General features: G+C 41.9%; 1 protein-coding gene across 2 annotated transcripts in view; it reads right to left on the bottom strand.

Moving 5' to 3' along the window:
- UXS1 (UDP-glucuronate decarboxylase 1) overlaps positions 1–18804 on the bottom strand; it is a 63641-nt gene that overhangs the window by 27349 nt on the left and 17488 nt on the right. For both annotated transcript variants that reach the window (XM_061626772.1, XM_061626773.1), the window contains exons 3-5: positions 14203–14251; positions 13362–13405; positions 9547–9607 (exon numbers count right to left, since the gene is read on the bottom strand). In XM_061626772.1, the coding sequence (XP_061482756.1) occupies positions 9547–9607; positions 13362–13405; positions 14203–14251 (154 nt within the window). The remainder of the gene's footprint in view (positions 1–9546; positions 9608–13361; positions 13406–14202; positions 14252–18804) is intronic.

The raw sequence follows: 18804 nt of genomic DNA, 5'->3' as shown, positions 1-18804 counted from the left end.
CTTGTATTGGGGGGGGGGTGCAGGAGCAAGAAGAGGAAAAATGTCCTGTTCTGCAAGCTCATTGCTCTTAGAATCCAAGCCACTGATGAACACACAGTTAAAGGGGGGGGATAAAGACCTTTAAATGGAACTGAATTCTATCTTAAGAGCTGATACAGCACTCAAGACACTAGATATCTGAATGTGTCTTAAGTTTTTAAGATGTAAGCCATGACAGACAATATATAAATAAATAAATCTGAAACATCAGAGGGGAGGCAGTAAGTTGGCAAATATATTTATAAATACAAAGGTTTGATAAGTTAAGTAAAATTTCCTGACAATTGCAGATAAGAGTACAAAATGTATCCCAGTTACTAGACCTTAAATATATAAATCAACACAATACATGGAAGGGTGTAGCTTACAAAAGGTTATGTCGCAACAAACAAAATAGTTTGTCTTGGAATAGGAACAGGGAACACCAATACTGTAGATTAGAAGTTTACACCAAATGTAAGATTTGGCAATTTGGAAGGTGGTCCAGTTCACTATTATGGGGAAATCAAAACACATCAATAACTCGTTTACCTTTGGACAGAATTGGATGAAATTTGTAGACACAATAGCCCCTTCTGAGGGGATGCATGTCGCCAAATTTCAGAAGGATAAGTGCAGACTTTCTCTGAAAGACCAGCCTTTACATTTTTGGAAAAGTTAAAATATATGAAAACATATATTACAGAGGTGCCCCTAGAGAAGTAAATGGCAAGATTTCAGTTTTGGTGCAGGGGTTAAGGAGGCATGAATTTTAAAAGTATGTGGGTTTAAGGGGTTGTTTTTTGATCAATTAACAAGAGACAAGTTCCTTCCTTCTGTATGCCTCCCAAGAACATTGAGATTTGAAGTCAACCATAGAAAAGTAATTCCCTGATTAGAAACTAGAGCTATCAGTCACCAAACCACACTCCCCTCCTCCTATTCCCATCTTTAAATGGAGAGCTTGCGAAGATGTAATAATTTGAAAGGCAGTGACAATCCAACTTCTCTGTGACCTCAAGCTTTTGAGACAACTCTCAGGTTTCAGCAGTAGCCCGATTCAGTTTTGGATGCCTTGGAACAGTGGCGTACCAAGGGTGGGCTGGGCCGCCCCAGGTGCAGTCAATAAGGGCGTGCCACTACAGCCGCCGCTCACTCCGCCATGTTGCCGCCCCCTGCCTGCAGTAGTTGCCAGAATGCAGGAGAGGAGGGTCCCCTGGGCTGAACGACTGGAGTGGAGGCCCCAGCAACAGCATCCCCAAGCAGGGCCAGATCATGGAAGAGGAAGAGGGGGGCCATACTGCAGAGAAAGAGACAGGCTGCAGGCTGGGATGTGCGAAAAACTGGGGAGGGGTGGAATTAAGTGGGTATTTGCCCACCCAACCAGGTAGCCTGTGTCTTGCCCACTGTGTGGTGCCTTGTCTTCCTGTTTCTCTTTCTCCTCCACAGTATGGCCCTGTTGGAGAAGCTATTGCTGAGGCTTCCACTCTATTGTTTGGTTGGGGGGACTCCTCTCCTGCCGCCTCCTTCTCTGTGGTGACAGTGGCGGATTGGCAGCAAATCCATAGTGGCTGCCGATCTCATCCCTACAATCTCCTTGCATGCTGATTGGCTCCCACAATCTGTTGTGGGAAGGAGAGAGTCAGGAAGAAGAGATTCATGAGCAGTTGAGAGTAAGAGGTTTAAAGAGAGGCAAGGAGAGCAGACAGTCAAGCCCAGGTATTATACAGCCACAAGAGTGGTTGTATACTATAGCCAGCGTGGGTTTTTCATATTCCGCAACGTTAAATTGAAAATACCCCCCATGCCATTCTGATGTTTCCCATAAGCTCATTTCAAAACAAAACCTTACAAAACATAGTTCTGAACTCAGAAACGCTTGCTTAATAACCCTCTTAATTTTCATGGCAATACACAAAACAGTCAGAGAGAATAGAGAGTTCAAAGTCTAAAAAGAGAGAAAAAAAACCCAGAGCCCTTTTGGACTTTTTTCTGTCAGAGTTCTCGTAATCTGTTGAAATTCATTAAAAATCAGCCATGTTCACAGAGTACCTGTAATCCTAATACTGACCTTGTCCCATACTCTGACCTTCATCTTCTGCAGTTTAAAAGTTTAAAAAATGCCTGGCTGATTTTTAATTAATTTAAGAAAATTTGGCTGGCAGCCTATGATAATGTGGGGCATGCTCAGTAAGAACCAACTGTCAGAATTCTAAAAGCCGGACTCACAGCTGCTGGGCTTGCCTAATAAGGGGGCCACACCCACACCAGACGTTGATTTCACTTGAGACAGTCATGGCTTCCCTCAGAGAATCCGGGGAAGTGTAGTTTGTGAAGGGTGCCGAGAGGAGACTCCTGTTTCACTGAGAGAGCTCCAGCGGCCAGACTGGTTTAACAGTCAGCCACTCTGACTGAAGGTCTGTGAGGGGAACAGGGCGTCTCCTAGCAACTGTCAGCACCCTTCACTAACTACACTTCCCAGGATTCTTTGAGAGAAGCCATGACTGTCCGAAGTGAACTAAAGGCCTGGTGTGGATGTGGCCAGGGAAAGCTTTGGTTTAAATTTGGGTGGGAGACTACATGTGCCTGCTGTAGAATAAAAAGGTGGGGGGAAACCTGAAAAAGAATGATACTGTTCACAATGTTTTCCTTTTGGAAAGGAAAGGGCTTCCCTTCTGCCCAGTGCTCACACACCCAATCTCCTCCCCCTCCCCCTCCCCTATGTCATTGTTGGACTATGACCTGGGAGACCAGGGTTCGAATCCCCACATAGCCATGAAGCTGACTGGGTGACCTTGGGCCAGACACTGTCTCTCAGCCTCAGAGGAATGCAATGGTGAAACCACCTCTGAATACCGTTTACCATGAAAACCCTACTCATGGGGTCAACATAAGTCGGGATCGACTTGAAGGCAGTCCATTTCCATTTTCAAACATTATTGCATAGAAATAAATCCCACTGAACTCAAAAAGTATGCAAATGATCAAACCCTCCCTCCTATCCCCTCCCTCTTGCCCCTTCTCTCCTCCTTCCTTTTCCCCTCCCTCCCCATCCCCAACCCCTTCCAATCTCCTCCTTCCCCTTCCCCCTCCTCCCTATGGTCAGTTTTACCTATCTTAAACATGATTGCACGGAAGTAAATACCACTGAACTCTATAAGCATGCAAATGATCAAACCTGCCCTCCCTTCCCCCTTCCTTTGCCCCCCTCCAATATGCTCCTTCCCACTCCCACTCCTCCTCCCCCATGGTCAGTTTTTACTATCCTAACCAAGATTGCACAGGAGTAAATCCCATTGAACTCAATAAGCATGCAAATGATCAGACCTGCTTTCCCCCTTCTTCCCCTCCCCTCTCCTCCCCTCTTCCTTCTCCCTTGCCCACTCCAGCCCTCCCTCCCCTCCGGTCAGTTTTACCTATCCTATGCATGATTGAGTGTCTCAATTTGCACAAGATAAAACAGTGGAAGGTGAAATATATTCTAGCAAAATGCTAGGTGTGCTCTATGTTTTTAATTGACCATGCCCACCTTGCCTTAAATGAAGTGGTTTAAACATAGGAGGCTGAAAACATGCATCTTGGGCAGGCTAAGTTTGTTTTTTCCAACAGCTAGAGTCACTCCTGAATTAGCAACATATTGTAATCAGTCTGATTTTACATCAAACTGCAGTTTCAGATTCAACTGTTAACGCACCCAAAATAGAAATAGAACATAACCTCCAATTTGAAACACAAAAGGCTGTCTTCACCATCATGTGACACTGACCAATAAAAAGGCTTTGAAATTAATAAAAATAAATTTGAGACAGGTTTCTAGGATGAATAATGAGGGAAATGAAATTTTTAGATTACATTCTCTGTAGAAACAATAGTAACACAGGAATGAAGCAAAGTAAGAACACCAACAAATATACAAAAATGTAATTCTCCATCTTTGGAGATGGCAGGTATTGCCACCACTCACTATATGCTCAGAGGCATATGTTACCAAATTCTTCCAAGATGAGGGCTTGCTTTTAAAAAAGGTTATGGAGGGAAGTGGAGGGGGGGAGAGGTATGTATGTAGGTGTGCTTACTTACTGAAGGGGGGCTTGCTCAAGTTGCGTGTGTGTGTGTGTGTGTGTGTGTGTGAGCGAGCGAGAGAGCGAGAGAAGCTGTAAGGGGGCATGGCATGACTCATGAAGGGACCCTGCACTTCTAAATTTGCCACTACACTACTGTTTCAAATTAATAACAAAATAATAACAAAATAACAACAACAACAACAACAACATAATAATAATAATAATAATAGTGTAGTGATTAGAGTGTTGGACTTGGACCTAGGAGACCAGGGTTGAATCTCCACTTGGCCATAAAGCTCACTTGATCTTGGACCATCAGCTGTTTCTCATCCTAACCTACTTCACAGGGGTGTTGCAAGGATAAAATGGGGGGGGAGAGAAGCATGTGTGTATGCCTCCTTGAGCTCGTTGGAGAAAAGGTGGGGTAGAATATAATAAATAAAGTGGTCCCCAGGGAGAATGAGTCCCTTGGGCTGAAAAAGATTCCCCACCCCTGCCTTAGAGAATGGGAAGAGAACCTTCAGCAGTGGACTCTGCAACAAAGAATTCTCTATAGCAGGGATAGGGGCCACGTCATCCTCTAGACGCTGTTGGATGCCAACTCCCATTATTCCCAGTCAACATAGCCAATGGTCAGGAATGATGGGAGCTGTAGTCCAGCAGCACCTGGAGGGCCACAGGTTAGCCATTCCTGCTTTATAGTGCTGCCGCCTTCTTTTTAAACACGGACGATGCTTTCCCCATCACTGATGTTGGAAAAAGAGCTTAATTCTTGCCTGCCATAGAGCTTTTAGAGCAGGGTTGGGCAGCATGTGGGACTTGTTATTTATTGTAGGCGGGGAAAGCTTGGAGAGAGAGAGAGAGAGTAAGGGCTGGAGTGGGTAAAGCTGAGTGGATGGAGCGATGGAAGGAAGAGGGAGGGGAAAAGCTCTATGCAAGTGATCGGTTCAGACCTCTGGCAGAGTGATTTACCCCTCCTGGAAATCTGCTAAGTGTAACCTGCTAACCACAGAATTTCAAATTTATTCATAACCTTTTAATGCCATCCTTTTTCTACGGAATTCAAAGTAGCATTTTAGCCTACTGGCGGAGTTAAATTAGGCTGAGAGATAGTGAGGCCCAAGGCCATTCAGCCAGATTTACAACTGACTGGGGATCGGAACATAGATCTGCCATGTGGCTGTAAACACACTAGTCACCAGATCAAAACGTTTCCATTCACCACACCTGAAGGGGGAACAGATTGATCTGCTGATCAGCTGCAAAATCTTTGAAGCTAATTAAAAAAAAAAAACATGCTCAAGCTGCTCCCAGGAGTTTTAACAGTAAAAAGGGGCAGCATTTGACTCGCATTGTGTGCCCCCATTTTCAGAAAAGAGAGGTGGAGACACACTGGAACCGGAAGAACAGGGAGTGTGTTTCTGAATGTTTCCGAAATAGCTGTTTTAGAACTGCAACTCCCTTGCAAAAGCAAAAAATCTTCTACAGCCAGATCCCAACCAAGGCCAGTGGAAGTGAATCCTACTTATTTCCAAGTCAACATGTTTAGGATTACATCCTAGCAATCCAATCCCAAGCAGGTTTACTCAAAAAGTAAGTTCTGTCAGTAGTGCCTGGAGTCTTAACAGGATTCTTATTGTTTGTATTGGTTCAGCCTCTCCCTCCATTAAGCCACTTTCTCCTCCACTTTTTACCTCAGCCTATCACCCCATTGAGAGCCAGTGTGGTGTAGTAGTTAAGGTGTTGGACTATGACCTGGGAGACTAGGGTTCAAATCCCCACACAGTCACAAAGCTCACTGGGTGACCTTGGGCCAGTCACTGTCTCTCAGCCTCAGAGGGAGGCAATAGTAAACCACCTCTGAATACCGCGAAAACCCTGTTCATAGGATCGCCATAAGTCGGAATTGACTTGAAGGCAATACATTTACATTTTATCGCCCCATTAAGCCACTCTCTCCTCCACTTTTTTACCTCAGCCTCTCCCCCATTAAGCCACTCTCTCCTCCACTTTTTAACCTCAGCCTCCACCCATTTATACACCCTTGCTCGCCGCCTCCTCTTTTCATCTCAGTCTCTCATGTCCCCCCAATTTGCGTCTCCCCTCACTTTTCTCCCTCAGCCTCTTTTCTCTCCACACCTATTTGCCCAATTCCATTTAACTCTATGTCCCCTCCCCCACCTTAATTTAAAAAAACCCTCAAGCCCCACTGACCCTCTCAGCCTGAGAGTGCATAGTGCGGAGCCCATGGGAGGAGTCGCCAAGCTCCCTCAGCAGCCCCTTTTCCCCTCCTTCCCATCGCTGCTTCCCTCACTCGCGCCAAGAAAGACTGTCAAGCGGCAGATCCTACTCATCCACCGAGGCTCTTTCTCTCCGCCTTCCACCTTCTTAGTCAAGGTGACAGTGGTGGTAGATCGGACTATTGCAACTGTGAGGGGATTATACAATGGGCAGGGTTTTGTTTTTGCTTTTTTAGCTTCCCCCGCCTGCCTGCTAGAGAGACAGAGACAAGTCCCCATTTCCCCCCATTGACACAGCAACTGCCACACGAGAAGACATGGAAGCAAAATATGTCTATAGGAAGCAGTTGGTCCCACCTCATTAGGGCCCCACGCAAGGTCGTATAGAAGAGGGGGGTGTTAAAAAATGATCTGCTCCGGGTGTCAAATACACTAGGTACGCCACTGCCTTGGAGGACAGCTCTTCACATCAGAACCACCCCAAATCTGCAGTTTGGCTCGGGAGTCACCCAAACCAAATGAACATCCCTACTGCAGATTTGTTGTCAGTATCTAGCACTTGTATTGCGCAAGCTGTTCATTTTGATTGATAGGGCTTGCCAAAGGTTAGCACAATCATCCAAGACATTTAACTTACTGGATGATATACATCTCCTTCCTAATAAAAAATATCCTTCTGGGTATGGAGGAATGACAATTACTACTTTATTTTATTAAACTGGTATTTTTCTCTTCATCAGATTTGCATATCTATGGTTCCCAGACTCTCTTCCATGAAGTGCTCAATGTTTAGGATCAGACCCTCTTAGTTTTACATGCCTTCAGCTTCTGCCATAATTTGTACTTTGTGCCATTCTGCCCTTCTCTGGAGACTATACATTTAAAAGCTGAAAGCAAACATATTTAGAAGAGTAGACATCAATGGGGCTTCTTGTAAGTAAAGGGGCTTAGAATTGGGATGCCAAAGAATTCTGAAAGCCACATAACAATCTTGGGGTGTTACGTGCAGGTTATAATGCCACTGAAGACTACAAAGCTCCAGTTCAATGAAACAATAAAATGCTTATCAAAGTGACATACACCAACCAAATGCTTTAATCAGAGACCAATGCTGCACTCATATTAACATCAACAGGATTTTTCATTCACAGATTCAACAGAAAGCTCATGACAAATACATTACTATTAGCTAACAGTCAATTAGCTTTCCTGTCATTTAATTATTAGGAATATTTTAAGTTCATATTTGCATTCTGCAACTTCTACATGTTAGAGAGTTACGACAGCCAACATTCTACTAATGTCACCTGTTCACTTGGGTCACTTTTTAAAAAGCTTTCCAGAAGTTCGACACTGAGCGATTCTATTGATATCACCTGCTCATTTTCATCTTAATGAAAGGTGCATTAATTGTTTTTAAGGTTATACCAGAAATTCTAGAGTTTGAGCTCCACCATTTGAACAGTTTTAATACCACACCTATTATCTTATAATTGCTTTTTAAAATAATGCAATATCATGTAAGAAACAACCAGGAGAAGAAAGTTTTGTTTCGGGGGAGGGGGGTTCCTGCATAAAAACGGTGTGAAAATAAGAGCCCATAAACAGAAGGGCAAATTGCATAAATGTTAATTATTTGCACCCTGGATACCCAGTCTCTAAGGCAGTGTTTATTTTATTTATTTGTTTCATTTTTAAACCGCCCATAGCGGTGTTTCTCAACCAGTGTGCCTCCAGATGCTGTCGGACCACAACTCCCATCAGCCTCAGCCAGCATTGCCAATGGTCAGGAAAGATGGGAATTGTGGTCCAACAACATCTGGAGGCACACCGGTTGAGAAACACTGCTGTAAGGTCTACTTCACAGAAGTCTCTTTAGTGTAGAAAACAATTTAAATTGTGTCATAATGGTTTGTCATGTGATGTATGCACATGTGCCTATTTCTAAGCACTTGAAGGTAGCTTATATGCAGGTTGCAAGGGCCATACATAGAGCATGCAGACAAACATGTACTATGCACATGATTCACACTACTTCTGACCTGGAGGTCCCTTTTATATAGCCAATTTTGCATTGTGAGTACTGCCTGAACTAGAGGTTTGGATTGGCAGCTGGAGCAGGTTGTCTCTAGCACTTAGTAACTATAGTTATTCTGCCTCCGATGTCAGAGCTAACTGCATCCACAAATTTGTCTAAGCCTTTGAGAAACCATCTAAGCTAGTGACCTCAACCACCACACAATGAATTCAATAAACCCTAAGGATATGTTTTTCCAATGTTTGTCCTTTAAAAACTGCAACCATCTGTTTCTGCTGCAGAATTTCTGTTCACTACAGTCCTTGCAGTGGGAAGAGGCCCTTTCAGTGGTGGCACCCCATTACAATATGTTCTCCCCAGGGAGACTTGTCTGGTTTTCACTTTGTACTTCTTTCAGCACCAGGTGAAAACCTTTTTATTTTCCCAGGCATTTTAATTTCAACACTCTAAAAATCTGAAATTGTTAAAAGATTTTTAAAGATATGCTATTTTCTGATGCTTCTGAGAGTTCCATTATATTGCTTTTAACCTCTGTTGTTGCCTTTATGATGATTTTGTGATAATTGTTTAATTTTATTTTGCTTTTATATTTACTGCAAGCCGCCAATAGAACTTTCGATTAAGGGGCAGCATGCAAATACTGTTAATAAACAAATGCACACACTGAAAAAACAGAGGCTGCTAAGTCAGACCAAAGATAATCACACAACACATATTTTGGAAAAAAACCTATTCAATTAAGAGCATCACTTCCCAAATCCTGACCTTAAGCCAGTTGCCCATATTTTGCATTTTAAAACAGAGAAATGTTAACTCTTTCTAACTAGCTGTCCCCACCCCAGGGTTCATCATGGTATTTTAGCCTTTCCTTCTGAGATTTCAAACGACAGCTTTCATGTGACTCCCCACAGATGCCCACTTAGCTTCAACAATATTACAACACTGGGTGCTCAGACCACTCATGGGACCTCCATTTTTCAAATGATCAATTATTCCTTCTTAATTATAACATTGATGCACCAAATTAGAGCTATTGCCAAAATTAAAATCAAATCAGAAGAAGCTAACAACCTAATATAACTTTGTTTTCAATCTGTGCCATGCCAGAGATGTTGGCTGCTGTAAAGTTTCTTCTCAGTAAACCTATTTGATACACTAATCAGTTCTGAGCAAGCTGCTAACTTACCAAAATTCTTTTACGATCCTTTTCGGATAGGAACTTCACCGGTGGATACTTCTGAGTAAAACTATGAAACATTTCAAAATGGAAGCATAAAAACGTTAAGCCTTATTGAGGTTGGTATATACTTCTGCATGTACATGCCCTGTGATGTACTGTAAACATGGCATAATTCATTAATAATTAATTAATGTTGGGTTGTATCCAATGTTATTCCTACTCAGAGTAGACCCACTGAAATTAATGGATATGACTAAAGTCCATTAATTTCAGCAGTATAACTAAGTTTTACCATTGCTGTATCTGCCAATTATATTTTGCCTCAACGGGCCACCATAACTGTTTGCTGATGCTTGACATATTGTTGACTGTAGCTTTGTGGCTTTGCACTAGGGTAAGGTGGGGAACCCCATTTTCACCAATACCCCATCTACCAATTGCAATTCATTATGCAATATCTAATATCATTACAGAAGATCCCTCAACTTCAGGGGAAGTTTATGATCGGCACAGTGGGCTTCACTGGGTAGGAGGAATTGGTCAAAATCAGGTGCTCTGCCTTGCATAAGCAACTACTTGAAACAATGGGAGTTGTAGCCCAGCAACATCTGGAGGGCCACAGGTTTCTTAGCCCTGATTTAGGCATTATAGGAGCAATGTGAAACGAAGCCACAGAAGCCTGCTGGTAACATATGAATTGGTTCAAGCATGGAACTCAGTGATATGTTCACCCACATTCTGAATCTTATGAGGGTTGCAGATATGTTTGTCTCAGACTGCATTCATTGACACACTTGACTACAGAAGACTCACATATATTAAAATAACTAGGGCAACTGGACAGGTATACAAAATAGGCTTTCAAAAGACCATGCAATATTTCCTTCTGTGACAATGTTATTTGATTTTTATTTATTTATTTATTTATTGTTTCGGTATGGAATAATTAGAATAAGTATTAAGGTAGTAGATGAAAAGCCAGTTTGCTAAGAAGCACCCCTGCAGCTTTCTTAGCAGCTCTGCATCCTAACACTGAATACCACTGAGATTCACAGGCATGCTGCCCTGGTCAACTATTTTTGACTGACCAGCATTAGCCAGCAGATTTTTAGCATCACAACTTCCAAGTGACTCAGTGTGTCTCACTTTTGACTCCAGATTTTACCAATCGCTCTTCATTAGGGTCACATTCTAGACACAAACCCCATTTAAAAAAATACAAAAGAGTAACTCCAGGAACATAAATAAGTTACAAATGAAAATATCTCAGGGAAGATTTTTTTTTTAACTGTATGTTACAGGGACTGGAGTGGGAGAACTTTGAAGTCTACTGAAAATACACATTTTACTGGTTACAGCACTGGTTAAAACACTCTGCAGTTATTTACACATGAGCACCAACCGCAAGGAGGAAGAATATTGAAGGTACACCAAGTACCACTTTTCACCAAATATTTTATTTGGTACAAATGCACCAAATCAATAAACCAGGCCAATAACCTGGGAAGCCTTGCCTACTAAACCTTGCTGAACTTTAAAGACTTAGCTGATCAAACAGCAGAGCTCTTTTAGAAGTCTCCAATATCAAATGCTGTGGCATAAAGCACCTGAGATCAGCTGCTTGAGGTCCAAGGCTAGTGTTTGTTTACACAATGAACTGATCTGCAGCTTCTGTCACTCTTATCTCAATTTAGTGGATGAAAACAGAAACAGAAAATGCTTCTTTGGTGCATAGTGAACAATGCCAGATGTACCAGCAGTCTGTAATAGTACATTCTATTACAGGCTACTATGAATATAAACACGCAGTGAAAGGGAAAAAAATAAGTGGTGACAGTTTTAAATATGTAACTAGGTCATGGTGACTTTTTTAAAAAAATAATTCCCCAGACTCCTGAGGATTTAAAAAACTAATTCCTAATTGCTAACATCTCCTTTTTGAGAAAGGTACTCAAGAGAGTTATTCACATATAACTGCAGGCCTACTTGAATGAAACAGACTATCTTGATTCATTTCAATCTGGTTTCAGCACTGAGATGGCTTTGATTGCTCTGGACAATCATTTGTATTGGGAGAGAAACAGGGGAGTGTGTCCCTGTTAATTCTCCTTGATCTCTCAACAGATTTTGATAACATTGACTATGATATTCTCCTGGAATGGCTTTGCGGATTGGAACCGTTGTAATGGTCCGGGCATTGGACCAGTGCCTGGATGCAGTGGTGGGATGGATGAAGGAAAATAAGCTAGTTTCAATACTGGCACAGTAGAGGCACTGTGGGTGAGTGGTTTCCGTGTCCAAGAAATTGGTCAATTGCCTGCTCTGGACAGAGTTGTACTCTCCCTGAAGGAGAAGTACACAGTCTGGGGGTGATTCTGGATCCAGCTCTGTCACTAGAGGCCCAGGTGGCCTCAGTGGCTAGAAGTGCCTTTTATCAGCTGCACCTGATGAGACAACTACAACTATTCCTGGACTGGGACAGCTTGGCCACAATAGTTCAGGCATTGGTGACTTCAAGATTGGATTATTGCAATGCATTCTAGGTGGGACTTTGCTTGCACTTGACCCAGAAACTGCAGTTAGTGCAGAATGCTGCAACTAGATTGCTGACAACTGTGAGACCATGTCAGCATATAACCTCTGCTCAGAGATCTGCACTGGTTGCCAATTTGTTACCAGGCCAAGGCCAAGTTCAAGTTCAAGGTGTTACTGCTAGCATGTAAAGCCCTCAACAGCTTGAGACTAGTTTACTCACGAGATGGCCTTACCCCGTACGTGCCCACTCAAACACTTCCCTCTGTGGAACAGGCACTGTTACAGGTGCCACGTAATACACGTTCCACACTTGTAAGAAATTATTCTTTTAGAGTGGCAGCACCTACTCTTTGGAACTCCCTGCCTATTGGCATCAGGCAGACGCCTTTGCTGTAATCCTTTTGGCACCTCCCTAAAACGTTTCTGTTTAGGCAAGTGTTTTCAGACACATAGAAGTTGGTCTGTTTTATTATTTTCAGTTGGTCGCTATTTTAAATTTGCTTTAATTACTTGTTTTTAACTGTTTTCTTTATAATTTTAATGTTTTTTGTAAATTGCTTAGAGTGGTATATAAAATTTTGTTGAATATAAATAAATAAATACATACATACATACATACACACACACATACAGTAGTTTTACACAAGGACATTTCCAGAGAGTAGCTACTGGGCGAATTATGCTCTGCCCCACTGCAGTTGTATTGTGGGATGCCACAAGATTCTATTTTGCCTCCCAATGCTGTTTAACATATGAAGCCACTGGGAGCATCAGGAGGCTTTGTCATCAACATGCTGACAACATCCAACTCTATGTCTCTATACCATCTGAACCAGATTAAGCTGTATTGGTGTTGAACCAGTGCCTTGAAGTTTGCAGAGAATTGGTTTCACCTTCTTCCTATTCATAGGTTTTCACCTCTCCACCTTGTCCAAGTTTTAAATTCCCTGTTATTTAGAGGAAGAACTCTTAAGTTTAGTTTTGTAGGCAGGCAGATATGGTAAAATAAGATATCCCCCACCTACTACTGAAACATGTCCCCACCCCAAACTCTGAAAACATCACTACAGCAGTTAAAACAGAGTTGCCTCAAAGATATATACACCCAGGAGCTCTGCTATAAGCACTACCCTTAAGCTAGAAGGGTTATGTTTTCACTGAAGAACTGCCATGCCAGTAGGAGCTCTTTCAATGTTGTAAGGCAGCACTCAACTCAAATATTACTACCAAGGCTTTTTATATTCATTCAGTACAAGACACGTGGCCAAATCCCAAAACAGACATACCTTTTCTCCAGTTCTCGGATCTTCTCCCTTAAAGGTGCAACAACCTAAAGGCAAAATTAAAGGTAAATAACCAGTATGTATCCTTCTCCACAAGAACAAAAAACCAAGTTTTCTTCTTTGCTCCTTAACCAAGATCTGTAGCCAAGAGCTTAACCATAATCTCGAGTTCAAACGACACACTAAGCAAACCTTGGCTTAGCTGCTGCACTGAACTGAAAGGATGAGGAAGAAACAAAGTGGCTGTGATCTCCTCCTGGGAAACAGTGCATTCACACTAAATCATGGTTCAGATTATCACTACGTGTTAACACAGACATAGAAGAATATAGAATAGGTGCTGCAAGTATTTGCGCATTAACACCACTGAAACTAAGATTAAGAATGCCAACATGGTCTCATGACTCATTTCAATGGTTACATAACACTGGGGGCTGTCAGGTACACATTTGGTGTGCAAAGGAAAGGAGGGCATTATTTTGGTTGCATTAATAATATATTTTTATATTTTACTGATGAATGGGCCATTACCCACTCTTAGAGGCTGAGGACATGGTGAGGGCAAATAACAACAACAACTATATAAAACCATGTCCTACAAACATGTAGTATCTCAAAGTAAGAATACAAAGGGACAAAATCTACAAAAGAGCTGAAAGATTATGAGCTCCAGCAACATTTGAAGAGAAATAAATAAAAAGGAGGCTGCTTCATTGAGGAGACAGAATTAAAAGGAAAGAAGGCACACAACTGGCAAGGTAATAATGATTGGAAAACATTGAAAGTCTACAAAATGAAGACTATGGGGAAAGCAAAAATAATGCTGAGTACCCAGCGTACTGACCTCTTCAATCTTATTTTCTACTTTCTGGTCACCATTATCTTGGATAGATCTGTTGGAAAGAAAACAACAAGAAAAACTTTTTAAATGGCCAATGTTTCATCAACCCAGCAGTAAAAATTAAGCTAAAACAGGGATGGAGAACCTGCAGCCCTCCAGATGTTGTTGGACTCCGAACTTCCATCAGCCTCAGCTAGTACAGCCAATGGTCAGAGGCAATGTGAACTGGAGTCCAACAACATCTGGAAGACTGTAGATTCCCCATGCCTGAGCAAAATTAAATGTTAAATTCATGAGCGTATTTCAATATCTAAGGTTTAGCACTATGCCTCACCATAGTCGCTGTGTAGCTCAGGGATGTGCAACCTGTACCCATCTACCCCCCCAGATGCTGTTGGACTCCCAACTCCCAGCCCCAGCTAACATGGTTAATGATGTGAGTCCAGAAACATCTGGAGGGCCATGGGTTCCCACCATTGCTCTACAAGGACCATACACTTTCAACAATTGCCAGCCACATGTTTCTAGGAAGTTCACAAGCAGAACACAAGGATGATGATGATGTTTCTCTCCAGATTACAGTAATCGAACGACTCTGAAGAGTTGAAGCTACACCCTTACGTATATGCTATGCTATAGTGATCTCAGTTCCCCAAATGCCAGCCATTATGTAGCCAAACATCACCACCCACAGACAAGACAGAAGTATCAGCAGACTCGGGGAAACCCCGAGGTTTGCTAATGTACAAAAGAAAAAAATCTTTAGGAAAAAAAGAACTTCAGGGAGGGAAATCCCCTAAAACAGCCCAATCCAGAGAAAGCCCAGTGGGTATGGAATGATAACTGACTGTCGTGGGGAGGGATACAGAAAACAAAGAGGAAGGGGAATAGAGTGACTGGAATGCTATACAGAAATCACTCTGCACTGCAATATTTTATTGAGCATCCCGCTCATCATCAATAGTAATCAATAGACTTAGTCTCCACAAACACATAATAATGTCAAGGCCAAACCTGGCTGGGCAACAACTGCATGGCAAGATCTGCAAAGCTGGTCCTACCCACATGCTAGCCTTATGTCAGTGGTTCTTAACCTTTTTTGTGTCACAGATCCCTTTGAGAATCTGATGAAAAAATAAATAAAATTTATTTTATTGCACTGGAAATTGATTTTCTTTTGCACCCAGTTCATGGACCCTTGAAGTCCATCCATGGACCACTTAGGTGTCCATGCACCATAGGTTAATAACCCTGCCCTATGAGGAAGCCATTCCTATGCCACTTTTTTAAATCAGAAAATGTACCAATTCCCACTGTTCAACAATTTAAAAAATCTTTTAACAAGACTAATTGAAAACTTAGGAACAGTTTTCTCAAGAATATTCACACAACTCAGCAGGAAATATCTGTGGAACACTTCAGTGCATGTTGGTACATTTAATTACTTCCGACACTCCCTGGAAATAAATAAAGAGTATATCACTTATTTGAGAATCCCTATATGGATGGAATCTTCAAGGGGAAAAAACCCTCCTCAATTATTCTTTAGTTTATGTTTTAGGGATTGGTTCACTACACACATGAACAGCATGTAGGATCTACATGTGTTGAAGCACAAGAAAAACTCCCAGGTTCATGCACACCCACCTCCTGTACACAGAATGTCATGTTTGGCCTTGAAGGTTGGCTTACACAAGCACTATCCCAAAACTGACATTCTACAAGAGGCAGGAGAAGCACCTGTAAGTTACGACTTAATCCTGTGCCCCCTCATATGTCAGAAGACTGCGACTATCAATCCTTGGTAAAAAAAAATAAAAATAAAAAAATAAAAAGGGCTGATTAACCTCTGGCCCTTCCTGGTGGACTGCAACTCCCTATCATCCCCAACCACTGGACATTCTGTCTGGGGCTGATGGAAGCTGGAACCCAGCAACAACTGGAGGGCCACAGGTTAGCCACCCCCAAATCAAACTGTTGGTTACTTTACGAGTCATTTGTAAAAAAGGTCATTGGGTGAAACCATGTTCTGAGCTGAACCCGATTAATCTTATGGGCTTCAAGAGCTGAGACCACAATCAGAGCTATGAAACACTCCTAATTATATGGATCTGTGCAGTGCAGAACCCAGCTCACTTTCAGCTATGCCGCCTCTGCAGGATAAGCACCAGTAAACATTTATTTTTATCACCAGAGTAATCCAATCTGGCTCTCCACATACAACGGAAGGAATGTTGTTGTTGTTTTTGAAGTAGCATACAGTTATTTTTGGAAACATAATACCGCTGTATGTGATTTCATAATATGTAATAGACGTCGTGTAATATTGACTGCAAATCATGAAAAACTAACTTTGCAATAAGAACCTATCACTGAATGGTAACTAGAATTAAACTCCATATCTTTTTTAACAAAAAGAAAAACATAGCTGCAGAACTTTAACATTTTGTTTTGCTTCAGTGTGCTCTATAATGAGAATAATATTGATATGTAGGGTTCATTTTCACTGAACCTATAAAGTACTTAAATGCTTTTTTAAAAAAAACTTGCTTTATATATATGGGTTTTAAGTAAGAGTTTGAATTTAATAAGGAGTACAGACAGCAAGCGGCCTGTTTGCAACCATTCCCCCGCCCCAGCAGAGAAAAATGCATATCAAGTGCTCAGAGCCAGTTCATATAATTAACTGCAAATACTGTGGGGGAAACAAGAACTTACACATGTGGTCTATTCCCATGAGCACTGTTAGCATTGAAGGGCCACAAGGGGATTCACAGACTTTGATGGATCTGCTTTTCTGAGGAAGGTACACTCCTCAAGGCAGAAATCCATGTTCTATGAAGTTCAACAACCCTCACGCCAATGTTACACTGCTCACAGTCTGAGAACCAGCATGGCACAATGGTTCAAGTGTCAGGATTAGGAATGGGGTGACCTAGGTTCAACACTCTGCTTAGCCCCATGAAGCTCACTGGTGGATTGGGGGGGAGGGGCCTGGGCCAGTTGCCGTCACGCAACCTAACCGAGTTGCTCTGAAGAGAAAATGGGGATGGGAAGATCTAGGGATGCTTGAGCTTCCTGGAGGGTAAAAAGGATAAAAATAAGAGTGGAATACCTCCTAAATGTAAGAAAGCCAGTTGTAGTAATGTATGATGGAAACCGGGGTGTGGAGGGGTGAGAGTAAGGGTATAGGGTTGTATCCCATGCTGCCTGAGCAGCATTCTGCTTGGGCAGTGAAACGTTCCCTTTCTCCCCTCTCCCCCCACACCTTCCAAAAACAGGTCCCCCAAATCTCTGGATCAGATTTTGAGGGTCCACAGGGGACAGGAGAGGAGGGAGAAGCTCCACTGCGCAAGCAGAACAGCAGTGTTTGATACAACCTATAGTATATGCAGAAGATGACAGTAACAATCTCTTCCCCACTTTGATAAAACTAAAATGGGTTAAAGCATAGCTAATTCCAACAACGATATTGTTCAAAGACATAGGATCCTTTCAAAACAGCAATAGTCCACTTCTACATACACTCCACTATAAAAGTACTGCTGAAGGATGTACATCCCTTCACCAAGGCATTAAGGTTCCCAAACGTTTTTCCCCCACGGACCACTCGAAATTGCTGATGGTCTTGGCGGACCACTTGAATTTTTTGCCTAGTGTAGCAATTGTAATGTGCTGTGCTAGATGCTATATGATTTTTAATTGTATTTTATTTATAGAACTCAAATGGTAATAGAACATGCAATACAATAAAAGAAGCCATAAAAATACAATTAAAAATCAACATGAACATTTAATGCATACATGCTGTGGACCACCTGAATAGAGCTTGCGGATCATTGGTGGTCCATGGACTGCAGTTTGGGAACCCGGGAATAAACTACTGCTGTTGTTCCCTAGTTTGCTCTCCTATGAAAAAGACATCAATGGCTCCCCCACATTCCACTGTATTAAAGTAGTCCAGAGGAGACAGTCTCTGAAAAAGCACATTCTGTTCTTCTCCCTAGGAGAGTGGAGATGGTTACCCCAACACAGGGATGTGGTCCTCCAGATCTTGGCCTCCAACCCCATCAGCCCCAGACAGCATGGAGGATGATCTTCCTCAGCAAAAATCTACCCCTAATACCAGAGCTGTCTACACTGTAAATTTTAAATATGTTTTGGAAAACCTATGCAATTTGCTTAACACCACAGATTCCAGGTATTTTCTTTAGCATATTATTTGCTTAAGAGGAAATCCGGAAACAGGAAGCTTTGAAATAAAATCATTTATGCAGCACCCACTAAGCTTATGGCTTTTATTTATTTATTTATTTGATTTATATCCTGCCTTTCCTCCCAGCAGGAACCCAGGGCGGCAAACACACACTAAAACATCATAAAAACAGACTTTAAAATATATTAAAACAAAAAAATTTAAAAAAGTTTTTAAAAAAGCTTTAAAAACATCTTTTTTTAAAAAAAAAAAGGTTAAAAAACATATTAAAAAGCAATTCCAACACAGACGCAGACTGGGATAAGGTCTCTACTTAAAAGGCTTGTTGAAAGAGGAAGGTCTTCAGGAGGTGCTGAAAAGATAACAGATGTGACTTCACATATATCTAC

This window comes from Rhineura floridana, chromosome 5, assembly GCF_030035675.1.
Source record: "Rhineura floridana isolate rRhiFlo1 chromosome 5, rRhiFlo1.hap2, whole genome shotgun sequence".
Classification (NCBI taxonomy): Eukaryota; Metazoa; Chordata; class Lepidosauria; order Squamata; family Rhineuridae; genus Rhineura; species Rhineura floridana.
Note: the sequence above shows the minus strand (reverse complement) of the source record. Positions and strands in the feature narration are given on the sequence as shown.